Source organism: Tiliqua scincoides, chromosome 4, assembly GCF_035046505.1.
Source record: "Tiliqua scincoides isolate rTilSci1 chromosome 4, rTilSci1.hap2, whole genome shotgun sequence".
Lineage (NCBI taxonomy): Eukaryota > Metazoa > Chordata > Lepidosauria > Squamata > Scincidae > Tiliqua > Tiliqua scincoides.
Genome location: NC_089824.1, coordinates 57,142,528 through 57,169,793, shown reverse-complemented (window position 1 = coordinate 57,169,793; position 27,266 = coordinate 57,142,528). Strand labels below are relative to the sequence as shown.

The following is a 27,266-nucleotide window of genomic DNA, read 5'->3' as shown; positions in this document are numbered from 1 at the left end:
CTTCCCTAGAGAAAAGGGCTGCTATCCAGTGTACGGTTTTTAAAAGGACCCCTAAATAAAACAACAACAACAACAACAAAAAAGCTATGCAGTCAGACAGCCAGCAGCAGAGTGGGGGCTATCCAGTGTTCTGCATCGAGTACCACATGTATGATTATATGCCTCTGGGGCATAAGTCATGGGTGTGTCCTCGGTGCAAGGAGCTCCAGGCTCTCAGGGAACGCGTCCGCTCCCTTGAAGCCTTGGTGGCCAACCTGGAGAAGCGCAGGCAGCCAGAGGAGGACCGTGGGGAGACTTCTGGGGACGATCAGGCTTCGTCCCAACCTCAGGCGTGCAGCTCCTCGGCTGCCCGGGTGGGAAGTCTCGGGACTGGAGGACGTCATCCTGGAGAGGAGGGAAACAATCCCCTAGGGGGGATCCCTTCTCCAGGGGATGGGCCCGTATCCGAGCGCACTCGGGATACTCCTCGGCGGGAGGGGGGTCGGGGGCTTCTTGTAGTGGGGGATTCGATTATTAGAAACATAGAGAGGGGGGTTTGCGACGGATGTGAGGACCGCATGGTGACTTGCCTGCCTGGTGCGAAGGTTGCGGACATCACTTCTCGTCTAGACAGGCTAGTAGACAGTGCTGGGGGAGAGGTAGCGGCTGTGGTGCATGTCGGCACCAACGACGTGGGCAAGTGTAGCTGGGAGGTCCTGGAGGCCAAATTTAGGCTTTTAGGCAGGAAGCTGAAAGCCAGGACCTCAAAGGTAGCGTTCTCTGAAGTGCTACCTGTTCCACGCGCAGGGCCAGCTAGGCAGGCGGAGATCAGGGGTCTCAATGCGTGGATGAGACGGTGGTGTAGGGAGGAGGGGTTTAGATTCGTTAGGCACTGGGGAACGTTTTGGGACAAGTGGGGCCTGTACAAGAGGGACGGGCTCCATTTGAACCAGAATGGAACCAGACTGCTGGCGCATAACATTAAAAAGGTGGCAGAGCAGCTTTTAAACTGATCCCTGGGGGAAGGCCGACAGGAGCCGAGGGGCATCCGGTTCGGGACTCCTCATCCCTATGGGATGAGGATGGGGAGGTTAGAGAACAACAAGACAAAGGCAGGGTAGGAGAAGAAATTGGGAAAGGTAGGGAGATGGGATGTGATAGACAGTTTGGCACAATGAGAGGATGCGGGGACAAAGGAGCGAATAAGCAGCCCATCCTGGGGCATTCCGTGTATAAATGCTTTTATGCGAATGCCCGAAGTCTACGAGCAAAGGTGGGAGAACTGGAATGTCTGGTGACAAGGGAAAATATTGACATAGTGGGCATAACGGAAACCTGGTGGAATGCGGAGAATCAGTGGGATACCGCAATCCCGGGCTATAAACTCTACAGGAGGGACAGGCAGGGGCGTGTTGGAGGTGGGGTGGCCCTTTATGTTAAGGAAGGGATAGAATCCAGCAAAGTAGAGATTGAAGGTGGGTCCGACTCCACCGTAGAATCTCTGTGGGTTAAATTACCAGGCTTGAGCAGCGATGTAATACTGGGGGTGTGCTATCGTCCTCCAGACCAGAAATCTGATGGGGACCTTGAAATGAGGAAACAGATCAGGGAGGTGACAAGGAAGGACAGGGTTGTAATCATGGGGGACTTCAATTATCCTCATATTGACTGGGTCAATTTGTGTTCTGGTCACGATAAGGAAACCGGATTTCTTGACGTGCTAAATGACTGTGGCTTAGATCAGCTAGTCACGGAGCCCACCAGAGGACAGGTGACTCTGGATTTAATTTTGTGCGGTACGCAGGACCTGGTTAGAGATGTAAACATTACTGAGCCATTGGGGAACAGTGATCATGCTGCGATCCGTTTTGACGTGCACGTTGGGGGAAGAATACCAGGCAAATCTCTAACAAAAACCCTTGACTTCCGACGGGCGGACTTCCCTCAAATGAGGAGGCTGGTTAGAAGGAGGTTGAAAGGGAGGGTAAAAAGAGTCCAGTCTCTCCAGAGTGCATGGAGGCTGCTTAAAACAACAGTAATAGAGGCCCAGCAGAGGTGTATACCGCAAAGAAAGAAGGGTTCCACTAAATCCAGGAGAGTGCCCGCATGGCTAACCAGCCAAGTTAGAGAGGCTGTGAAGGGCAAGGAAGCTTCCTTCCGTAAATGGAAGTCTTGCCCTAATGAAGAGAATAAAAAGGAACATAAACTGTGGCAAAAGAAATGTAAGAAGGTGATAGGGGAGGCCAAGCGAGACTATGAGGAACGCATGGCCAGCAACATTAAGGGGAATAATAAAAGCTTCTTCAAATATGTTAGAAGCAGGAAACCCGCCAGAGAAGCGGTTGGCCCTCTGGATGGTGAGGGAGGGAAAGGGGAGATAAAAGGAGACTTAGAGATGGCAGAGAAATTAAATGAGTTCTTTGCATCTGTCTTCACGGCAGAAGACCTCGGGCAGATACCGCTGCCCGAACGGCCCCTCCTGACCGAGGAGTTAAGTCAGATAGAGGTTAAAAGAGAAGATGTTTCAGACCTCATTGATAAATTAAAGATCAATAAGTCACCGGGCCCTGATGGCATACACCCAAGGGTTATTAAGGAATTGAAGAATGAAGTTGCAGATCTCTTGACTAAGGTATGCAACTTGTCCCTCAAAACGGCCACGGTGCCAGAAGATTGGAGGATAGCAAATGTCACGCCTATTTTTAAAAAGGGAAAGAGGGGGGACCCGGGAAACTATAGGCCGGTCAGCCTAACATCTATACCGGGTAAGATGGTGGAATGCCTCATCAAAGATAGGATCTCAAAACACATAGACGAACAGGCCTTGCTGAGGGAGAATCAGCATGGCTTCTGTAAGGGTAGGTCTTGCCTCACGAACCTTATAGAATTCTTTGAAAAGGTCAACAGGCATGTGGATGCGGGAGAACCCGTGGACATTATATATCTGGACTTTCAGAAGGCGTTTGACACGGTCCCTCACCAAAGGCTACTGAAAAAACTCCACAGTCAGGGAATTAGAGGACAGGTCCTCTCCTGGATTGAGAACTGGTTGGAGGCCAGGAAGCAGAGAGTGGGTGTCAATGGGCAATTTTCACAATGGAGAGAGGTGAAAAGCGGTGTGCCCCAAGGATCTGTCCTGGGACCGGTGCTTTTCAACCTCTTCATAAATGACCTGGAGATAGGGTTGAGCAGTGAAGTGGCTAAGTTTGCAGATGACACCAAACTTTTCCGAGTGGTAAAGACCAGAAGTGATTGTGAGGAGCTCCAGAAGGATCTCTCCAGACTGGCAGAATGGGCAGCAAAATGGCAGATGCGCTTCAATGTCAGTAAGTGTAAAGTCATGCACATTGGGGCAAAAAATCAAAACTTTAGATATAGGCTGATGGGTTCTGAGCTGTCTGTGACAGATCAGGAGAGAGATCTTGGGGTGGTGGTGGACAGGTCGATGAAAGTGTCGACCCAATGTGCGGCGGCAGTGAAGAAGGCCAATTCTATGCTTGGGATCATTAGGAAGGGTATTGAGAACAAAACGGTTAGTATTATAATGCCGTTGTACAAATCTATGGTAAGGCCACACCTGGAGTATTGTGTCCAGTTCTGGTCGCCGCATCTCAAAAAAGACATAGTGGAAATGGAAAAGGTGCAAAAGAGAGCAACTAAGATGATTACGGGGCTGGGGCACCTTCCTTATGAGGAAAGGCTACGGCGTTGGGCCTCTTCAGCCTAGAAAAGAGACGCTTGAGGGGGGACATGATTGAGACATACAAAATTATGCAGGGGATGGACAGAGTGGATAGGGAGATGCTCTTTACACTCTCACATAATACCAGAACCAGGGAACATCCACTAAAATTGAGTGTTGGGAGGGTTAGGACAGACAAAAGAAAATATTTCTTTACTCGGCGTGTGGTCGGTCTGTGGAACTCCTTGCCACAGGATGTGGTGCTGGCGTCTAGCCTAGACGCCTTTAAAAGGGGATTGGACGAGTTTCTGGAGGAAAAATCCATTATGGGGTACAAGCCATGATGTGTATGCGCAACCTCCTGATTTTAGAAATGGGTTAAGTCAGAATGCCAGATGTAGGGGAGAGCACCAGGATGAGGTCTCTTGTTATCTGGTGTGCTCCCTGGGGCATTTGGTGGGCCGCTGTGAGATACAGGAAGCTGGACTAGATGGGCCTATGGCCTGATCCAGTGGGGCTGTTCTTATGTTCTTATGTTATGACAGCTATAATCACCTGACATAAAATCAAAATCATAAAATCAATCTAGATGTGATGTTAATCACATCATTAGCCCTAGTTTACTTATTTTTTCTGGTGTGCTTTGGATCAGGACACACATGCACCCTGGTGCATGCTGTTCACACAAGGGATGAAGAAAGTTCCAGTTGGCTCCAAAGAAAGCTTTTATTGTGTAAATAGCATGTGTTGGCTAAATGTGTTGGCATGTGAAGGCTAAATTGGGACCATGTGTGAGATTCCCATGTGTGCTATTTACACAAGAAAAAGAAAGCACGTCAAGGCTAATGATGTGACTGACAACACAGCTAGTTTAGTTCTAAATTATTTTGAAGAAAGAGATATTTCCTTTCCCTTTTTTAACTTTATGGAAAGGCAGGCATTCTCAAGGACAGTGAAATGCCAGCATTCACACACGATAAGTGATCTCTAGCACCTTTTTTGCATCTTTTTTTGTGTTTGCACTCCATGAAATGCTCCAGGTGTTTTCGAACCAACAGTACATGAGCAGGCATTTGAAAAGATTTGGAGAAATGTTCATAATTTCCCTGAGTCAGTAAAACATTCTTGTATGTTTTTTTTTTTTTTCAGATGTGAAGTTGGCACTACCCGGTGGTCCCAGTGCAATGAGACTCCAGTGAAGTTTGCTCGTTTCCCTGTCACAGGTTTAATAGAAGGACGCTCCTATATCTTCCGAGTCCGAGCTGTGAATAATTCTGGAATCAGCATTCCTTCTCGTGTTTCAGAGCCTGTGGCAGCCCTGGACCCTGCTGATAGAGCTAGGCTTAGAAGTAAGAACCTTCTTAATATATCCTATCTAAGATTTGCAATCTTAATTTTGGGAAGATGGGAGTAAAGAGTAAATATGAGTTGATTCCTCTAGAGGGAGCAATAACAAAGCAAAGTTTTTACCATTGAAAGTGGGATTTGCCCAGGAGAGAAGTTAGTGTTCTTACATTTATTATCTGAGAAACCAAGCATAGGGGCTAAAATTGAAACATTCTCAACTAGGAAACTCTGGCAAATAATTTCACGATAATGGGGTCCCCATTTTAATCGAGAGCTCTGTTCTATAAAGTTTAGCATGAGGCTTTTTTCCAGCCTAGCAGAGGCTCTCATTCATGGCGTAGTCCTGGGGAAGTATGCTGGAGCTTGATTCCCATAGTTCTCTTGGAAGGAGAGTGATGGAATCAGGTGGAATACCCTCTGCTGTTGAAGACTGGGGATTACCAGAGTGAACTGCAAGCTAACCCAATAATAGAGCATGGTGGGAGTCATCAAAAGGCGAGGAGGGATATTGCACCTTGCTTGAGTGCTTGAACTGGAAAATGAGAGGGATTGGACCTGGGAGGAAGGAGGGAGGAAACTGGAGGGTACCCCTCTGAAGCTTGGCTAGTCTTGGATGAGCTTTTGGATCTCCGAGCTTATTCTGACCCCACCTATTTGCCTTGAAATTTGTTAACAGCACTTTATCTCATTGTTGCATATATGGGCTTTTATCCTAGAGGTGACAATATTACTTCCTTCTCATTCAGATTTCCCCTTTCTTAGATGCTTTAGAGTTCAGTAAAGTTCAGATTTTGGATTGAAAACTTGATTTGAGGAATACTAAAAATGATTTTTTAAAAGGCAATAATCTTATCAAACTACAAGATACAGTAGTTTCAGGGGCAGACCAATACTCCTGGGAACCCAGGGCAGAGTTGCCCAGGGGGACCTGGAAGCAACATCATGTTGTCATACACTGGCACGATGTCATGACATCACATCCAGTTCTAGGAAGAGAAGGTGGCAGCTTCGCAATATGCCTACCACCACCTCCCTTCTCTGGAGGCTCAGAGATGACAGCAGGCCCATTGAAAGGCCTGCTGCACATTGTGACAGCAGGCACATTGCAAATAGGAAGAATGCAGCAGCAGAGGAGTTTGTATTAGAAGCACGGATCTGATTGCCACCACAGAATTCTTCTGCTAAATGGCTGGCATAGATCCAAGTAGCCCCATTGAACAGGCTGGGGCACTACACAGGAAGACCTCCTGCCTGCTGTAATCCCGCACTGGATGAAGTGTGGGCTCAACAACCCCACTGCGCCAGCATTGGATAGGGTTGAGCTGTAGACCTTCAAAGCATTAACACAATACAGCAGCCATACTGGTTACTATTTTAATGCACTGCATTTAGCCAGGATCTTTACCAGTCTGCGAATGAGAATTCATTATATAGTCTTCTCTTTGTAAGTTCTGTTTTCCTTATTGAAATGTTGTGAACGTAGCTAGGATTTTTTGTTCAGATAAAGAAGTTTAAGAAATTACTGTGTTAAAAAGTGACTGTGCATTGCCAGGTAAATCCAAGCTTGGCTGATCTGTGCCACTGTTTCAGGTCACCCTTCTGCCCCCTGGACTGGACAAATTATTGTCACTGAAGAGGAACCTTCAGGTAAGTAAACATTTTTTCTGAAAGATCTGAATGGGGTTTTTTTGGCTTTTAGATCACACCTACTTTGCAGACTTCAATAGGTTTAAATGTGCTTTGCAATGGTGTCCCTCAAAGAATCTTACTTACAGCTATTTTGCAAGGGGATGGAGAATGCTTCTTCTATTTAAAATCCTTATGGGTTGTATCAATAGAAAGTTAGTGACTAGGTCCAGTGGCATCACTAGGGTTCGTGTCACCCGGTGCAGGATGCCAGCGCATCACCCCCCATGCAGTGGGCGGGGCAACACCCCAGGTGGTGGGGGAGGTGATGTACCATCACTCTGCCTCCACTGGTTTTTTGGCTGTACCATTTGATAGAATAAAGATAGAACACATTCTGCATGAAATTACGCATTGACGGTTATATAACATGATGGTATAATTCTTCCAAATTATGATTTTAGTGATTTTGGTCACTAGTGGTGTCACCCCCCCCCCAAGGGTGTCAACTTACTAACACCTTACTGCAGCAGTTCTCAAACTTTTAGCACTGGGATCCACTTTTTAGAATGACAGTCTATCCAAGACCCACCAGAAGTGATGTCATGGTGGAAGTGACATCATCAGGCAAATTAAAATAAGTATAAATAATTAAAGTGAAACAAATAATTAAATAAGCAGAAGCCAGCCCACCAAGTGAATTTGCTCTGTAGCCTGCCTGCAATAACACCCCCCCCCCTCCAAAATCAGTAAGGTTTTCAGCCCTACCCAGTGCTCAGTTCAATTTAAGAACTTCTGTTTAAACCAGATCACTGTTAGGATCCACCTGGCTTTGCAAGTCTCAAAAAAGTTCACCTTATCAGTGGAAGCCTCTGCTTTGATCCTTTTTAGTGGGGGGGGGGGGGGGAGGCTGTCTTCTGGAGCATTTGTTTAGCTCCAGGTGCTTAGGATCAGGACCATTCTGGCAGCCTTGCACTGTCCTTCACTTGATCTTGCACACCAACCAAGGCACGGTTGCTTACTCACGAGTAAACGCGACTGTGAATTCCATAGGGCTCAATACATTCATCTGCTTGGAGGGAGGGACTTCCTTCTCAGGTGTATTTGGGGGCTGCATTCATTGGAACAGGACCATTCTGGTGTCATTGGATTCCTCTCAGCCTGCCCTTTCCAACAGACTAAGGCAAGTTCGCCTACTCACGAGTAAACGCGCGATACGACTCACTTTCACTTTCCATAGGGATCCATGCATTTTTTGTTCTACAGTTTTTTGGCCATAACTTTTGATAGAAAGGAGTTATTTCACTCTGGCTTTTTGCATTGCATTCCACTCGAAATAATATAATGGAGTTACTCCTAACCACGGCGATTTTAGCGCATCACCCCCCCCAGTGCGTGTCACTCCCTGTGCGCGTCACCCAGTGTGGCCCGCACCACCCTAGCACCACTTACTAGGTCCCACTGAAATAAATGAGCCATGAGTCATTAATGGAACTTAGTCATGACTACATTTCTTTGAACACAATAATAATATTGAGTTTTATAGTGTATAATAGACATGTTTATGGAAATGATTATAGACTGAAAATATTTTAAAATTCTTCTCAAGGAAAACAATATTCCAAAATCCAAGTTAGACTAGAGAACTATTTATTTTCAGCCTCCACCCTTTCTATTGCTCTAGCTCAGTGGTTCTCAAACTTTTTAGAGGCTTCTGCCTGATTGGGTGTGTGTGGCTATAATGGTGATTGGGCAACAGTGCCCCCCCCCCACTAGCTGCTTGTTTAACCTTTGATCACATAGCCTAATCTGGCCTGTCCGTTTCTGCCCTGTCAAAATTGGGTCACATCCCACAGGTGGGTCCTGGGCTCACAGTTTGAGAACTGCTGCTCTAGCTTACAGAAGTCTGCCATAATAGTTTTACAGGCTCTTCTGTCTCTAGTTGTACTAGCTTTAGCTAAGTGGCATTATGTATAGAAAGGCATTTCTTTCTTCTTATTATCCAGAGGGCATAGTTCCTGGACCACCTTCAGACCTCCATGTTACAGAAGCCACAAAGAACTATGTTGTCCTTAGCTGGAAACCTCCATGTGAACGGGGCCATGAGGGTGTCATGTACTTTGTTGAAAAGGTAAAATCAAAGTGTCAATGTAACATTTTCTCATTCATTTTTCCCAAGTTCTGTTTTATCCCCAGGCTAAGAACTTCAGACTGGTGACTTCTTTCATTTTAGTCTATTTTAACTCCACATCAAAATCAAAAACCTTGATAATGCTCACAACAGATTGAAAGAGGCATTAAATGAATAGGAAAGAATGAAATAAGATAGCAAAGGTCTCCATCAAAGGAATATTTGGATTTTCTTTCTGCAAGCCCCTTTTGTACACTCCCCCCTTTCTTAATGCAGTACTGAACTAGATTCGGAACTTGAATCCTGTAAAAATAAGAGCAGCTGTGGAAAGTCTGTTGTTATTTAACCATATCATATCCCAATCCTATCCTGTGCTTAGTCCTATTTAGCCACATGCCCTGTGCTATCCCCACCGTACTATAGTTTGCAGCCACACCAATGGAGTCTGTGGACTACTGGCTGTAGGAAGCAAATAAAAATAATTTTTACTTTAATCCCGATAGACTACCTGATTGCCTATGGGTTTCCTTAGTCATACGCCAACCATTTTGCTGGTGTATGTCCTAGAGGGAAAAGGGGTAGGGCAGGTCAAAAAATTAGGTTAGGATCCAGGGTGTGCAACTGCTGCCAAGATTGTTCCCTGTCCCTGCCCTCCCCCAATTTGCCTTGGAATGCCCCTGAACCATACCCTCCTGCCACCAACTTAATAACACCTGCAGAGCCTTCCAGAGCTGCTGCCACGTGTGTTGCACTTTTGCATTTCCATTAGTGGCCTGGCAGTACATGACAGCAGCCCACTTTTCATGCCGCTATAAAAGTCCTTGCACTGCTGGAACACTAATTCCGGCAGTGCAAGCCTCCAGTAGGATTGGGGCCTATCTGATTAGTATCATCTCTTGTGATGGATGACTCTAGTTTTTCATGTTTTTTATTTGTTTCCTGAGATATGTTTCCTATACTTAATTTTTAAACATTTTTTTTTCAAACCAATAAAAAATACGAACTGCAAAATTATCCTCTTTGATTAATTGTTACTAATTTCATTATGCTCATTCTTGTGTAGGCTTTTTACAATACTCTGCATCCTCTTGGTAATGGCATGTTCCTCAGCGGTTTTCTTTATTTTAACAGTATTGCAATAAATGAGCATTGTGGCTTCTACAATTCTTTTTCTGCCTTCCCTATCCAATATTCTTTCCTTACAAGGTTTAAGGATGAAATCACAGAAGACAAATAGGTAGTTTTATGATGACTGTAGTATAATTCCATTGCCCATTTCTAATCAGGTATAATCGTAATTATCCACCAAGTATGCTTTTTTATTTTTTATTTTCTGAAACATTATCCAATGTTTCAATTATTGGATATAATTGAATGTTTTAATTATCCAATTACCCAGCATCCAATATCTTTTGATGAAAAGAACAAGACTCTTTTCAGGTGGCACAGCCCAAAGTTCCAAGTATACATCTTCAGAATTCACAGGCCACCAGGAAACTGAGACAAAATTAATGATTTCAGCGTTGCTGCTGGAGATCTGCATGGTTTCTTGTTGAGAGAGATGGATTTTGCCCAGTTCTGACATTTTGATTTCAGTGTGTTGCAGGAACAGAAAACTGGCAGAGAGTGAACACTGAGATCCCCGTAAAATCCCCTCGCTTTGCACTTTTCGATTTGGCTGAGGGAAAATCCTACCAATTCCGTGTTCGCTGTTGTAATTCAGCTGGAATTGGTGAACCCTCAGAAGCAACTGAAGCCACTGTGGTTGGTGACAAACTTGGTAAGTTCAGTCAGCAATGGATGCTCTAAAACAGTTATTTTCAACCCTTTTCATCTCGCGGCATACTGGCAAGGCACTAAAATGGTCAAGGCACCCTATCAACTTTTTGACAATTGACAAGGCACACTGTGCTGTCAATGTGGGCTCACATCCTCCAATGGTCCTATTGATAAATGACCATCTCCCAAATTCCCGCAGCACACCTGGGGACCATTTGTGGCACACCGGTGTGCCATGGCACAGTGGTTGAAAATGGCTGCTCTGAAAGATCGTGATGTGTGATTTCACTGGCACAGATCTAAGTAGCCCCATTGAGCAGGCTGGGGCTTACCCCAAAGGGAGTTTCAACCTGCTCCTAACCAGCACTGGATACAGCGTGGGCTATGTGGCCCTGCTGCACCAGCACTGGATAGGATTGGGCTGCCAATTACATAATGATGTGCTTGGTCCCAAATACTGATAGTGTTGCAAAACTCAAGTCTGTGTCAAAGTATCTTGTGTTCTCATTCAGTTCTTTCTATCACAGGAGTTTTTGAACACTAGTAATCATGTGCCTTCTTATAAAACTTATATTGACTTTGCCTCTCAAATGACCAGGCTAATAAGATTCAGACTAGTATATGGTAAGAATTGGACTGGTGCAAATAGTTTGTAACTTTAGGATATAGTAATACCTCTTGTAATGTGGGGGATCTATTCGGAAAGTCAAGTGCTATGTGAAACAGCACTAAAGGTCTATGATGTAGGAAACTGGCACTCATTGGTCAGAATTCACTGCTCCCATTGACTAGAATAGCTGTCAAACATTCTGGCACAAAGAATGCTGTAATGAGTTGGCACTGAAGGAAGAAGCATTATGGGAAGTATGGTGGATGACCTATGCCGGGGACTGGACAGGGGCAGTGTGTCCCTGTTGGTCCTGCTGGACCTCTCGGCAGCTTTCGATAACATCGACCATGGTATCCTTCTGGGCCGATTGGCCGAGCTGGGAGTTGGAGGCACTGTTTTGCAGTGATTCCGCTCCTACTTGGAGGGTCGGTCCCAGATGGTGGTGCTGGGGGATCCCTGTTCGACTACCTGGCCCTTGAGGTGCGGGTTGCCGCAGGGTTCAATTCTGTCCCCCATGCTATTTAATATCTACATGAAACCGCTGGGAGAGGTCATCCGGGGGTTTGGAGTGAGGTGTCATCAATATGCTGATGACACCCAGCTCTATCTCTCCTTTCCTCCAGACTCCAGGGTGGCGGTTGAGGGCCTGGAGCGCTGTCTGGAAGCAGTGAGGATCTGGATGGGGGCTAACAAGCTGAAATTAAATCCGGATAAGACAGAGGCTCTCCTGGTTTGGAAATCCTCGATGCAGGTTCTGGACTATCGGCTTGCTCTGAATGGGGTTGCACTCCCTCTGAAGGAGCAGGTTCGCAGCTTGGGGGTCCTCCTGGACTCGCAGCTGCTCCTGGATTCCCAGGTGGCGGCTGTGGCTAGGGGGGCCTTAGCTCAGCTTCGGCTGGTGCGCCAGCTGCGGCCGTACTTGGATCGTGCAGACCTGGCCACGGTGATCCATACCACGGTGACATCAAGGTTAGATTACTGTAACGCGCTCTATGTGGGGCTGCCCCTGAAGACGGTTTGGAAACTACAATTAGTACAGAATGCGGCGGCCCGTGTGGTCACCGGAGCCAGGCGGTTTGACTCTGTCAGTCCACTTCTCCGGGGGCTACATTGGCTGCCCATTCATTTCCGGGCCCAATTCAAGGTGCTGGTTTTGACCTTTAAAGCCCTATACTGCTCTGGGCCAGGATATCTTAGAGACCGCCTACTCCCGTACAATCCGGCTCGCCATCTCAGGTCATCAGAGAAGGCCTTTTTGCAAGTGCCGCCACCCAAGGAGGTCCGGGGGGCGGCTGCAAGAAATAGGGCCTTCTCAGTAGTGGCACCAACATTATGGAACTCCCTTCCCCTTGATTTGAGAATGGCTCCCTCTCTTGATTGTTTTCGGCGAGGCCTGAAAACACTGTTGTTTAAACAAGCCTTCTGATTTCTGGCCTTCTTAACATTTTTATACATCTTTTAGTTTTTTACAGGCTTGATTCCTCGGTGACTTGCTCTTTTATTCTGTCTTTTAATCTGACTGCTGTTTTTATGGCCTCTGTAATGTGTTTTTAAATGTTTTTATCTACTATGTATTAATGTTTTTAAAATCTGTTTTTTTAATATGTTGTTAGCCGCCCTGGGTCCCTTTAGGGAGAAGGGCGGGATAAAAATAAAGTTTTTTTTAATTATTATTATTATTATTATTATTATTATTATTATTATTATTATTATTATTATTATTATTATTTTTCTCTGCTTTCAAAAAGAGAATTGTTGCATTAAATGAGCAAGCTGTGAAGACAGTCACATTCTTCAAACAGCCACTTCTTGCAGAGTGTGGGTTCTCAAACTGTGTCATAGTGGCTTATCTCTATGTCATGAAATGCTGTTTGAGTCATTAATAAAGGCTGTTCAACTGGCAGAGCTTATTTTTGACCAAAAATCAAAGGAAAAGGAATACAACAGGACCCTAAAGGCTGGCTTATGGTATCCTTTATTCAGAAAAAGGGAACCTGGCAAATAAAACACCCAACAAGCACACTGGGTTCCATTACTACCAGTCAACCCTACCTGGGGCATGTACCCTTGGTGCCCACTGTGGTACCCTAAAGTAAATTGGCTACTTTGCAAAATCTGCTCAGATTTGCCACAAATTAGTCAATTGATGAAAGTCAGCAGAGTCTCCCAGGTGATTATGATAATTACTACTGTGTTTGGTCCTCCTCCTCCTCCTCCTCCTCTCTCTCTCTCTCTCTCGTACACACACATGCATGCACACTGATCCCAGGCATTCCTAGTCCAACAATTTAGCCACTGTACAACATCGGTGTATATTAGTATAACGGATTGTTAGAACTGATGTTTTAAGTAAACAATTGTAGCATGGCCAACTCCAGCTTTGAGGGTGCTTTGGCAAGATGTCTTTTGGTGGATTCCATCCTGCCTGAGAGGCCTCCCTTCTCCTTACCAAGGCAGCAGCTGTCAATTTCTTTCATTCTTGGTTGACCTGCAGCAGCATCCTAGTTGGTGGCTGCTCCCTACCATACTTTTCTTTCCACAATGCATTATATAGCAGACAACCAGACATGGTGGATAGCAGCCACTGGCTAGGACACTTTTGCTTCTGCTGGTTGACCAAGAACGAAACAAACATACATCTACCATCATGATAAGGGAAGGGGATCCACTCAGCTGGCACCCACCAGTAGCTGACTGAACTGAGTCTTCCCCAGAGACCAGGGAAGATATAAGCCATGGCTCCCAAAGGGAGCACTCAGGATTGCTTCCCAAAAGTCCATTGTGCTAATATCAGCTTTAAAGTCTGGCCATTAATTTACTTTTGTTCTTCCTCTCTAGATACCCCAAAAGTCCACTGTGCTAATAATATCAGCCTTAAAGACTGCCATTAGTTTACTTTTGTTCTTTATCTCTAGATATCCCAAGTCCTCCTAGTCATGTTATACCAACCAGGAATACAGACACCTCAGTCGTTCTTACTTGGACCGAGTCCAAAGATGCAAAAGAACTGGTTGGATACTACATTGAAGCAAGCAAAGTTGGTTCAGGTCATTGGGAACCATGCAACAATAATCCAGTGAAAGGCTCACGGTAATAGAGAAATTGCTTGAAAGCAGATTTACAGTTTATTGTGCATTAGAATATGGCTGGATAGATTTGTTCCTTTGCAAAACACCATACTAGAAAATGACTTCCAATGAATTTTCTTGGCTCTGGAGCAGCACTTTCTGCTTCCATTATAGATATCCTTTGCAGTTCCCCATTTTTAAAATTTCTGTGCCCCTTACAAAAGTACAGTCTACCATAGTAGCTTTGAAGCTAAGATTTGTGAAATCTGATCAAGTGGTGTTCTTGTCAACATTTTACATTAGATTCACTTGCCATGGGCTTAGTACTGGTGAGCACTACATTTTCCGTGTCAGAGCTGTTAATGCAGCAGGACTCAGTGGATTTTCACAAGAGTCAGAAGCAATTGAAGTCAAGGCAGCTATAGGTAAGTGGCCTTCTGTTCCTGTGACAGAAGTAGAAAATAGTACTATAATTATTATAAGACCATTTTAGGGATGTGATTGACTAGTAATATTGATTCACAGTATTGTTTAATCATATTGACTATGCATTTGTAATATTTGATGTTTCACTTTTCATAATTTCACAGTCATCCAGTTTCTGTGCACTTACAGACTTCTTACCTTCACCATCCCAGATTTCCTTGGGTGTGTTCCCTGTAACACTGTATTAAAAGTATGTTCACCTTACATGGGTTCAGAGCTATCTGTGACAGATCAGGAGAGAGATCTTGGGGTGGTGGTGGACAGGTCTATTAAAGAGTCGACCCAATGTGCGGCAGCAGTAAAGAACGCCAATTCTATGCTTGGGATAATTAGAATAGGTATTGAGAACAAAACGGCTAATATTATAATGCCATTGTACAAATCGATGGTAAGGCCACACCTGGAGTATTGTGTCCAGTTCTGGTCGCCACATCTCAAAAAGGATGTAGTGGAAATGGAAAAGGTGCAAAAGAGAGCGACTAAGATGATTACTGGGCGGGGTACCTTCCTATTGAGGAAAGGCTACAGCGTTTGGGCCTCTTCAGCCTAGAAAAGAGACACCTGAGGGGGGACATGATTGAGACATACAAAATTATGCATGGGAAGGATAAAGTGGATAGAGTGATGCTCTTTACACTCTCACATAACGCCAGAACCAGGGGACATCCACTAAAATTGAGTGTTGGGAGGGTTAGGATAGACAAAAGAAAATATTTCTTTACTCAGCATGTGGTCAGTCTGTGGAACTCCTTGCCACAGGATGTGGTGATGGCATCTGGCCTGGATGCCTTTAAAAGGGGATTGAACAAGTTTCTGGAGGAAAAATCCATTATGGGTTACAAGCCATGATGTGTATGTGCAACCTCCTGATTTTAGAAATGGGCTATTTCAGAATGCCAGATGCAAGGGAGGGCACCAGGATGTAGGTCTCTTGTTATCTGTTGTGCTCCCTGGGGCATTTGGTGGGCCGCTGTGAGATACAGGAAGCTGGACTAGATGGGCCTATGGCCTGATCCAGTGGGGCTGTTCTTATGTTCACCTTACATCACTTTGTGAAATGACCTGGCAGGCTGATCCCATAATGTGGTATATATTTCACCTTTAATGGTTTGCAAAAATATGCTACTTTTTCAAATAAGATAATTAACTTAATTCCTAATTTGCATCCTTGTTTGACCCCACTAATGCCACTAGTCTCATCTCTAAATGTTCTGATATCTCCGTTCTGTATGTTGTCGCAGAGAAATTTGACATGGTCAGTGCACTAAGAATCCTATTAACTGTACTATTCAATATCAGAGAACAATTATGTATGTAACACATAATTCTGAGGTTACATTAACAGACTATTCTTCCTCCGAAGAATCTTGCCTTTCTTCTGTCTTTCAAGACAATGGACAGTGTTCAATGTAACATTCAGAAAGGTATTAACAGCATGTAAGTATTAACTGCTGAGAGGTATGGTATAGTACATGTGAATTTCCTATAAATCCAACCATACCGCACCGCCTGTACCTGTAACTTTTTAATGTTCTGTCTGTGTCTTGTTATGTGTCCATTTCTTCATTCAGTTGAATAATGGAGAACTGGGAGTGAATGAACTCTAATTCCAAAATGTCTTTGTTATTTTCTGGCAATTATAGGGGGAGGATTGCTTCATGATGTGTGTCCTGGACTAAGTGGTAAAGCTGATGGACTAACAGACCACCCTATCAACTGGGAAGGCATGCATGAGTCCTCCCAGCCAATCTTTGACACAGATGCTTTGTTAAAACGCAGTGCTAAACCTAACAGACAAACAGTGCCCACTAGCTCTGGTAAGCAGAGGAGTCCAACAGAGAATAAAGTGAGTGAAACAGCCCCTACTCCTTCATCACAAAAGGCAACTACCAAGCAGGCAAGTAAGTCTCGTCCTGGAGATTCCTCAGCTTTGGAGAAAAAGAAAAAGAAAAGTGATATAGGTGAGCTTTGATCATGTAGAGTGATTTCACCATGCCAGCACCCTCATATCAAACAGTTTTCATCTCTGATCATCCAAGCTTCAAATGAACATTCTTGTCATGACTACATCCTTCACCAGCTCCATCTAATAAATGCTCAGCTTTCCATCAAAGGTTATTTTATTTATAGATACATACTGATGATTAGGGCTGTGGCACATATATATGTTGCATCTAACAACAAGCTTGCATGTTGCATTCATTTGCTAATTGGATTAGATTAGTATTGCTTAAGCTTTATTATTTATTTCAAAACCATGTGGAGTATCAAAGTCAACTTTTTAGTAAATCAATATTTGGAAGCCTAATCCTATTGTGGAACTTTGGCTGCGGATCTTGGAATCTGCTGCCGTAGGTCCTAATATTGTAAAAAGTGTGCCACTGTTGTGTGCTATGGGACTTCTAGCACAAATGGCCAGAGGCCCTGCATGTGTGACAGCAGCATGCAGAAGCCCTACCAGAACAGGTAAGGTGGTGATGTGAGCGGTTTGGTGGAGGATCGGAGGAGAAGAGGGGTGGGGAGTGGATGGGCAGAGTGTGGTTCAGGAGCTGGTCAGAGGAAGAGCAAGGTGGGGAGTGGGGTTGGCAGAGGTTGGTTTGAGAGCGGGGGGGGGGGGAGAATCTCAGCAGCACTAGCACACATCAAGATTCTATTTCCCATTTCCCAGCCTGACATGCCCCCTAAGGCTCCCTGGACTTACATCAGCTAAATAGCTGGTGTAGGTCTGAAGAGACCCAGTGGCAGCCAGGGAGGTACAGAGAGATAAGTAAAATATTTTTTATTTCCCACTCCTGGGCCATCTTGTTGCCCCTCCCCTGCACCATAGTGTGCAGCATGCACTCCAGCAGCGCAGCTCCATTGCATAAATTGGTATGTTAATATGTTATGGTTCAATGTTTTCAATTAGTTGAGTGGAGAAAGATGGTCATATATGAAAATGTGCCTGCCCTAATTATTGTACATATCAGCAGTTTGTTATCTAGTAGGAATTAGGAGTGGATAGTTGCCTGCAACTGTTGCCTTGGCTCATTCAAGAAAGTCTCCATCTAAAAAACCAGTTGAATGGGCCCTATTCCATGAAGACCCCAGCAAGAAGTATTTGCCTACCACAGCAGGGTGTTATTTACATGACCACAAGGCATCTGCTGATCAGGTGACCTGCTCTGATGAATCTGGTTGTACAGATGCATTATAAAGGCAATTTTGACATACTGGCAAGTTTCCTTTTCCATTTAAAACTAAAATGTGTTCAAATGTACTTCTGAAAGAAGATTTATCAAATGAGAAATGGAATTCTAACTAAACTACATTAATATTAATATTCTACTTTTCCCACACCTTCGGTGGCTTACAAAGTTCCACAACAAATGGACATCATATTACAACATCCAAGGTGAAATGTCCTTTTCATCATTGTTAAACTGGCCTTGGCATATTAAGCTCTGTACGAACAAGAGCTTGGTACATTAAGTAAAGGAATATTGGTAAAGGAACATTAAGTGTAAATGCTGCTGCTGGACAGGTATTATTCTATTATCATATTTTAAAACATTGCTCCAAATATTTGTGGTCATCCACCAGTTGGTCTGCTGTGACTTGAGATGTGCACATATGTTCAGCAAAGTAGGTTTACCTGGGAGTGCAAATGCAGACCATTATTCAATAGCAAGTATGAGAAATGAGTTACAGAGGAGGAAATAGTGAACAAAATTTTTGAGAAAAAAATGTTCAGTTTCAGGAAAAAAAACAACTATAAACCGTTGATACCTGTAATGTTTTTCTTGTTTTAACAATTCCATCAGAGTACTAGTTTTCTGTCCACACCACGTCTCAAAAGTTACAATCGTGACACGCTTCCACTTTTTAAAAATGACACAGCATACCAAATGTCTTTCTCTATGTAGCACAGATTTAGTAAAATCTAGTTAACTAGATTAACCTAGGAAATACGTCCATGGGCTGCTGGGATTTTGCTAGGAGAGGAAAAAATGTCAGTGTTTTAATCTGAATCCAAACAAATATTTGATTGACTAACTGAATCATTGTATCCTAATAATATACTATTCACTCTATAACAGCCGCTCCTTCTCCACCATATGACATAACCATGCTTGAAAGTGTTCGTGACTCAATGGTTCTTGGATGGAAACAACCAAAAACTGTTGGTGGGGCTGAAATAACTGGCTATTACGTCAACTACCGGGAAGTGATTGATGGAGTACATGGAGAGTGGAAAGAAGCCAACATTAAACCTGTCAGTGAGAGGGCCTACAGGGTAAGAGACTGATCTTCTAGTTGCAAAAAGTTGCATATATCAGCAGTATATATGAGTTTCTCTAGCTGTATAAATAAATACGGTCAGTTCTCATCCACTAGGGTTAGGTTCCTGGAAAATTTAGCGGACCGTGAATTTGCAGATAATGAACCACTGATCCTATGGAATCAATGGGATTAGGTACAAGGGGAGGAAGGGGTACCTTCCTTGCCATCAGAAAAATCCAACAGAGACCTTCAGGAAACCAGCGGAGTGCAACAAGAAGGGCCAAAATATCTCTGAATGCTGCAGAGACTTTCCAGAGACTGCAGGGACCTTCAGAATGGCACCCGCAACCAGCACAGACCCCTTTAAAATGACAAGCAGAAGCGTCTGTCGGTCATTTTAAAAGGGTCTGGCTGGTCACAGGCACCATTTCGATGGTGCCTGCAGCCTCCAGAAGGTTTCTATATAGCAGATAATGAAAACAGAGGTGCAGATAACAAGAGAAGGTAGCAGTTTTGCCCCTCACAAATGCATACTTTCATATAAAGAGAACTGACTGTAAAAATGTCCTTAGGCTTATAGCCAGATGTGGCTTGCAGCTACTTGGTTTTTAAAAAAGAAAAAGATGTAATGTTTATAGGCACTTATGCCAGTTTGCAGAAGAGATAAATGTTCTTATTGATACTACATCAAGCACACAGCATTTCTACTATCTTCTCAATATTTATTTTTTAATGGACAATAAGTAACAAGATCCAAACATGATTAGGAACATTGTGGATGATTTGTTCATTAAAATGTGATAGCCAAATAACTTCTTTCTGCAGATACATGACTTGAAGGAAAACATGACATATCAGTTTCAAGTGGCTGCAGCTAACCTAGCTGGGCTTGGTGAACCTTCTTCGGCTAGCAGACCCTTCAAATGTGAAGAGTGGACCATTGCTGTTCCAGGTCAGAACTGAAAGGGTTCCTTAGAAGCAGTAACTACCAAGGGTGGGTAGGGTAGGGGGGAGGTCTGCCCCAGGTGTCAAATGCATTACTGAGCAGCCAGTAGACTCTCCCAGGGATCTTGAGGTGGGAGCCAAATCTACCCTTCATTTCAAGTGGATAGTAGACTGGTCTCCACAAGGCTATCTTGAGAAGGAAGTGAGGTCTACCCGTCACTTTCAGCTGCCCACCCTAGGTATACCGCTACAGGCAATAACAGCCTTCATTTGTATGGTTTGCCAAATGGAACATAGCAAGAGAGGGAGAGAGAGTGCAAACAAATAAACAGACCTTGATAATAGTTTACCTGCTCCCACAAGCTACTTCCTGAAATCATTAGATATGTTTAATTCTGTGTGTGCCAAGCACTTGTTAGAAATGTTGCGTTTTAAGTTAACTCCCATGGAAGTCAGCTTCTGATATTGTTAAGTATGTAGAGTATCTTGTACAAAAAGACTATTTAACATTAGCTCATTAACTAAATTTAGATGCCAGACAAATTTGTCCAAGGGCTCTTTTTAACCTACACATTCCTGTTGCTATCCAGTATGTGTGTGCAAGCAAATGAGGTGTGCATATTTCAAAAAGGGTAAGCCCATGTTGCATGGTGACAAAGCGTGGACAAAGGCAGAGGAATACTGCAGGAGTACCTTACTTTCCTTTATTCTGTATTGTGGGATACATTTAGGTCCCAATGTGATCCTTCACAATCTTTTTTTGTATGATGACTCTTTCCTTTGCAGTATTTAGTAATTGCTCTTGCAGCTTCAGTTATATTCTGTTATATTCAGTTATATTCTGCCTTTTGTTTCTCTCCTAGGACCACCCCATGATTTGGCAGTAAGTGAAGTCAGGAAAGATTCTTTGGTTGTACTTTGGAAACCACCCATTTACACTGGCCGAAGTCCTGTAACTGGCTTTTATATTGACATAAAAGAAACAAATGCTTCAGATCAGCACTGGAAGAGTGTGAATGAGAAGCCAACTTCAAACACATTCATGAAGGTAAGCCAGTTTAGGCAGCAATGTTGTTAAGCCTACAAGGTTTCCTCATATTGTGAGGTAGGGGAGGGGAAGGCACTTGTGACCATGAATATTTGAATGCTCTTGCAGTGCTTGGCATGGCGATAGAAGGTTAGGAGGATATATAGGATATGGGTTCTTGCTTCCTTGCTTACCTGTGTGGGGTGCCAGGTTCTTTCAAGATTCCACAGCAGTTTAGTTTTAATTTCTGACGGATGGTTGTATCTGAACTGGAGCTTTGAGACAGGGTATCTGTCTAGGTTTTGAGCTAAGTATTAGCAGTCTCCTTTGCACTTCAGTGTGAACCCTGGAAGTGTCCTTTCTTCAGTGTACCCATCTTCCAAGTTCCTACTTGTTTGCTCTAACATTTATGGACATGAGGACTCGGAGCGCAATCCAGACATGCTCTCAGTCTAGACTTTTGTCACAAAAGTGCCATAAGGCATTTTTGTGCTACCATGGGAATTAGGAGGCTGGCAAATGGACATGCATCAGCTTCTGGAGGCCAAATCTGTCCCTGCTGTGCCGGTGATGAACGAATTCATGCTGGCCAAATCAGGCCAGCATGGAGGTCTTTGTGTAACTAGCAAACTGCTCTTCAGGGATGTTCTAGGGTGGGGAGAGGGCAGGAGGTAGGTGGTCAGGTGGGAGGACCGGGCCTGGGAGGGGGGCAGGTCCAGGAAGTGGAAGAAGGAAGAGCAGTGGATGTGGGCATCTCACACCAATCAGCTGACATGACCCTGACAATCGTCCTCATGGGTGGACCAGCCTTGGATTGCTCTGAAAGGCAAGATACGTGTAATGTCCCTGAAGAGCAGCTTGCTAGTTAAACAAACTAGGGAGTAGCAAATATAAGGTAATTCACTGAATATTCATAACCCACCCTGAGCTGGAGATAACTGCAGATTCAACACTAAAATATCAGCTTCAATATTGGGGAAAATGAAACAAGAAAGATTAATATCTAATCCCCTTGCATACTAACTGCTAACTGGTTAAGAGGCACTTTTTCAAGTGGGTGCTCCTCTTCTGTTTAGCAGGGGGAGAGTAACTGGCCCACCTCACCCCAAGTCTGTGTCTTTTCTAGTGGCTGTCTGCTGGTGTTACATCTTTTTAGATTGTAGGTCCTTTTGAGACAGGGAGCCATTAGTTATTTGATTTTTTTTCTGTAAACTGCTTTGTGAACTTTTTGTTGAAAAGCAGTATATAAATACTGTTAATAATAATAATAATAAATAATAATACAGGAACACTGCAGTGAGAAGTGCAGTGGAGAACATGAGATGATGGGGTTGAGTCTGCCTTTGTGTACAACTTCTCCCGTGGATTATAGATTAGAAGAATAGATGATTAGGGTTAACTTGGAACAAAGACCCAATTATACTGCTTCCAGATTGCATAGGAGATCCACCTGCTTTGCTTTGCCAAACAAACCCAGGTCCAATTCTAACCAACTTTCCGGCACTGGCATAGCTGTACATCCTGCAGTTGGGTGGCAGTCATGGAGGCCGCCTCAAGGTAAGGTAATGTTTGTTCCCTTACCTCAGAGCTGCATTGCTGTTATGTCAGTTCTAGAAAGTGGATTAGGATTGCACCCCCAGTGATTGACAATGGGTAGCATAAGTGACCACATAATCTTTGCCTGCAATGTTTTATCAGTTTACTAAGAACTTAAAAACAAAACTTTAAAACACATTACCACCATCATGTCTTTATGACTAACCTATAGACACACTCTAGAAGGAATTATTCACTGGTGTTCTGTATTTTTAAAATCTAGATCAGTGGCTTAAAGAAAGGTACCAGTTATGTGTTCCGTGTACGGGCAACAAACAAAGCTGGTGTCGGGAAGCCTTCAGATTCCACTGATCCTGTAATAGCTGAAACACGACCAGGTTTGCTTGTATACTGTTGTTGTTTCCCATGTGAAGAAAATAAAAGCATTCAAATATATCAGCATGATTGTAAGCAGTACGCTCAATATTCAATCAGCCTGTACTTATTAAGCAAAAGCCAGAGCATTGAGGTTACCCTCAAGCAGACAGTAACCATATGGTATCGTCTTAAGTGTATGTGCTCTCTTCTCTTTCTTCGATTGTATGGCACATACAGAGGATGGCACATAAAAATATAGTACACTCCACCTCTCATGTATCTGATGTATTCCTCATCAGATGGTGGTGTAAAGTGAAGGGCAGACCTACATGGATTCTCTTCCACTAAAAATCAGTAGTTTCTTATTTGGAGGGGGGATCATTCTAATCTGTTCAAATTATATTCAGAATATAAAGTGGGGTGAACACACATGCTGTAAGGGCACAATCCTAACCCCTTACATCAGTGCTTCCAAGCACTGGCATAGCGGTGCCAATGGGACATGTGCTGCATCCTGCAGTTGGGTACCACTCACAGAGGCCTCTTCAAAGTCAGGGAATGTTTGTTTTCTTACCTCAGAGCTGCATTGCCCTTAAGTCAGTGCTGGAAAGTGCTCAGAAAGTGCTGGAAAGCACTGACATAAGGGGTTAGGATTGCGCCCACAGTTGCAAAAGTGGAAAAATGTTATTTGATATATTATTCACCAGGTGCTCAAGTGAAAGAACATGCTCTTTCATAAAAAAACCAAAACAAAATCCTCTAAGATTTAGATTGACTACAGATCTTTCTACTCACTTATATATCCTAAATGACACTGAAATGCTTCCATCTCTCTCATGGTCTTTTGAATCCTATGGTTTCAACTTATTTCGGCTAGAACTGTAGTCAGCAACTTTATTTCTTGGAGATCCACTTTGAAAGTAAAGGGTGGAACACCAGGGCCCAGAATCTCACCTCCCAAGACAGGCTACTGAAAAGCCTCATATTGCTCTCAATTCCAGTGCCAGCACTAGAGTTTGGGGGGCCCGTGGGCCAGGCTAATTCTGGGTGTGCTCCTCCCAACCCTTGTATGCATGCACTTATGTACACAGATATAAGCAATCATATCAGATTGCTCTTCTCTGTAGCCCCAACCATGTTGGAAATGCTGGAGAGCAATGTTAGCAAAGGATGGCTCTCCATGTTCCCAGACAGCACTGACTGAGAGGAGCCCTCCAAGTTTACTCCATTTCTCTGATTGGGATATGTCACGGAAAGGGGGAGGGGTAATGCCACCCTTGCTCCTTTTTTTTTTTTTTGCTTCTGAGTTGACAACAGGGGCCAAGTTTAGCTCAGAGGCTTCCCATTTCTGATCTTTATAGTGGTGAGATTGTCTGACCAGAGTTAGAAAAGGAGGGTGCAATTCTAACCAGGACTACTCAGAAGTAAGTCCTATTTTGTTCAGTGGGACTTACTCTCAGGAAAGTGTGGTTAGGATTGCAGCCAAAGTCAATTTCTCTACAGCTTTTGTAAGAGAAATTCTTATTTGAGCTCAATAGCTGAACAATGTCTGTACGAAATATTTTTATGCATTCTTTTGATCTTCTAGGAACAAAAGAAGTTGTGGTTGAAGTAGATGACAATGGAGTCATTTCATTAAACTTCGAATGTGATCAGATGACTTCAGACTCTAAATTTATCTGGTCAAAGAATTATGAACCAATTGAAGATGACTCTCGATTGACCATTGACACCAAAGGTGGAAAGTAAGAAATTATTTTAAAGACAGCATACGTATTATAGTTAAAAACAAAAGGAATCATTATATGGTATCTTTTAAACCTCATCAAGACAATATTTACTCGTTCTCTTCATGTGCAAATTAGATGTTTTTCCCCCAGTTATATGTCAGTCTGTATATTCAAAAAGTGTAAGTTAGTGTAACTTTTTGGTCTGTAGAGTACTTTCCACTCTTAACTATGGTCTTGGAGAGCCCCAGGGCAGGGCCTCTGAGAGGAATTTTATCAGGGGGTACAAAGTTTCTTTTGGGCCCCTTTTCAAAGAGAGAGGGGCGAAACAGAGCAGGGGAGAGTGGTGACGGCAAGCAGAATAGGGGCAGGGAGGGGCGAAACAGGGTAGGGGGAGAGTAGAGACAGTCGGAGCTGTCTGGAGCTCTTTGGAGCCTAGGTCTACCAACCCATGTGGCACCAGTAGTGTCCAGCATCCCGTGCAGGCAACATGTCTGAGTAGATAGGAAAATATAACATCCCAGGAAATTTCTGGGCCCCCTCCTTTGGCTACAGGGCCCCCCTTTAGACCCTGGGTCCGGGTACAAATTACCCCCTTAACCCCCCTCTCCTAGGCCCTGCCCCAGGGCTCCAGGAGACACACATTGAGAAACACTGGTATAGGTAGTTCAGAGAGCTGAAGCCCAGCTGGAATGCAGTGACACATGCTGTGAGTGCAATACTGCTTTGATCTCTAGTTGAGCACTAGTTTTGTGTTACTTGCTACAATTTAGATTTAATTTGTGAAGCCTATAATAGTGTTCTGACTACTTGGAATATTCTTTCAGAACAACTGGAATCCATTATAATGCTGAGCTTAGCAGTGCACCCCTGAACATATGCACCAGTTATTAGGCGTGTATGGGGGCCTTCTCTGATATTTGTTTGGGGGTCATTTCTCTTGTCTAATCCAAGCTCTGTTTTGTCTAAAAGGTCGAAAGCTATCTTTAAAGATCTCAGTGAAGAAGATTTGGGCATTTATTCTTGTGCTGTCACAGATACAGATGGTGTCTCATCAAGCTATACAATAGATGAGGAAGGTGAGCATTAAGGTTATTTTAACTGTAAGTCAAGTGTTCCATTTGCTTTTTATCTCATATACAAATGAGAGATTCTGCAATATAAATGGAAGACCCCGAAGGAGCATAAAATAAAATATGAATGTACATATAAAACAGAATATGTTTGGTCTCTCTCATACTTTTTATTGAATTGTTTTGCAGAAATGAAGCGATTGCTTGCACTCAGTCATGAGCACAAATTTCCAAGTAAGTGATAACTAATGCATTCAGTGGGAAGAGGATATAATGTGGCATAAATGTTTCTGGGATGTCTTAGAAAAGGAGTTGTCAAATGACAGCTCCAGGGTAATGTTATGAGCTCTTCTGCTCCATGATTGGAGATAATCCAATTAAGCACTTTTGCTGGTTTCAACTTTTATGTTGGCACCAGATGGTTTCTTGTATAGCAGGGCTTTTTCTGTAATCACCACAGAGCTCTAGGACTCTCTTTCTTAGGTATTTTCTTGTCTCTCTTGCTGTTTCACAAACAAGGACAGTTCTGTTCCACTGGGCTTTTGGGAAGATAAACGTCTCTATTGTACCTTTTTAATGTTATTTTTAAGCTGTTTTAACTTGTTATTATCTTAAAAATTCTGTCACACACACTTGGAAACAGTGGTTGAAATCAAATCTTTAAAATGTCATAAGTAAGCATAAGGAATAATCTGGTTAGCTTGATGCATCTTTTGAGAGATTAAATTTACTCAACAAATGGATCTGCTAGCTGAATCTGGAAGGGGATGCTAGGGTGGTCAATGTATGCTCCCCTATCAGCATGGCCCAGTGTCAGAATGAAATTCCAAGAAGCCTCCTCGTCCTTACATTTGTAGTGGTGGTGGGTGGAAGGGGACTGGGCCCTTTCCATTTTGAAGTGGAAAAGGCTCCCCCACAACAGTGAATGGCTTGAAGTCATTCTAATCTTTCCACCCTAGACTCTGGGCCTTATGCTTCTTTCTGTTCTATTTTAGGCTAAAATATTCACAGCTAATTACATACAAGAACCTAAAATTGCCACAGACTTGTCAGTAAGACAAAAGCAGCAGCAGAATGTCTTCTTTTACACCCAAGTGCTGATGCCATCACTGGCACACGTGGCATTAATTCATGTTTGGGTTTAGAAATTATGTAAGGTCTTGGAACTGTCTCCTCCTATTCCAGTTCAGATAGGATAATAACAACACATAGCTTTCACTAAGAGGCATTTCAAAATGGGCAAGAAGGAAAGAGCATAGAATTTCTTGCTTTCTGTCATGGAAGTTTCCTTGTTTCCCCCTCTGTCTCATGGACTCTATTTATAGGGTTATTCTTATTTAGAACCAGACCACAAATTAAGATGCATGTTCTTCTTGGTTCATGTTTGATTTCTAAAGGATCACAAAGAAGAGCAAACAAATGTGAAATAATAATCTGCCAATGTCCTACTTCCTCAGTCTCTTGGATGTTTTAATAGCAGGGCTATGGCAGATTTCCCAGCCTGTGCTTCACAGTTTCCAAGGAGATGTGATGTTGAGTGGAATCTAAATTTGGGGACTTCATCAGTTTACTTTGTTCTACTTCTGCAGGATAAAATTCTCTATGTAGC

At 43.5% G+C, this 27,266-nt stretch overlaps 1 protein-coding gene across 3 annotated transcripts in view; it reads left to right on the top strand.

Moving 5' to 3' along the window:
* Positions 1–27,266, top strand: part of MYOM1 (myomesin 1) — a 112,031-nt gene that overhangs the window by 56,104 nt on the left and 28,661 nt on the right. For 2 of the 3 annotated variants that reach the window (XM_066622809.1, XM_066622810.1), the window contains exons 12-25: positions 4,811–5,010; positions 6,599–6,655; positions 8,641–8,765; positions 10,362–10,545; positions 14,070–14,244; positions 14,526–14,647; positions 16,352–16,669; positions 18,788–18,984; positions 19,797–19,923; positions 20,780–20,964; positions 22,763–22,877; positions 24,446–24,602; positions 25,557–25,663; positions 25,847–25,891. In XM_066622809.1, coding sequence (XP_066478906.1) covers positions 4,811–5,010; positions 6,599–6,655; positions 8,641–8,765; positions 10,362–10,545; positions 14,070–14,244; positions 14,526–14,647; positions 16,352–16,669; positions 18,788–18,984; positions 19,797–19,923; positions 20,780–20,964; positions 22,763–22,877; positions 24,446–24,602; positions 25,557–25,663; positions 25,847–25,891 — 2,114 coding nt within the window. The remainder of the gene's footprint in view (positions 1–4,810; positions 5,011–6,598; positions 6,656–8,640; positions 8,766–10,361; positions 10,546–14,069; positions 14,245–14,525; positions 14,648–16,351; positions 16,670–18,787; positions 18,985–19,796; positions 19,924–20,779; positions 20,965–22,762; positions 22,878–24,445; positions 24,603–25,556; positions 25,664–25,846; positions 25,892–27,266) is intronic. The other variant, XM_066622811.1, reaches the window with a different exon arrangement.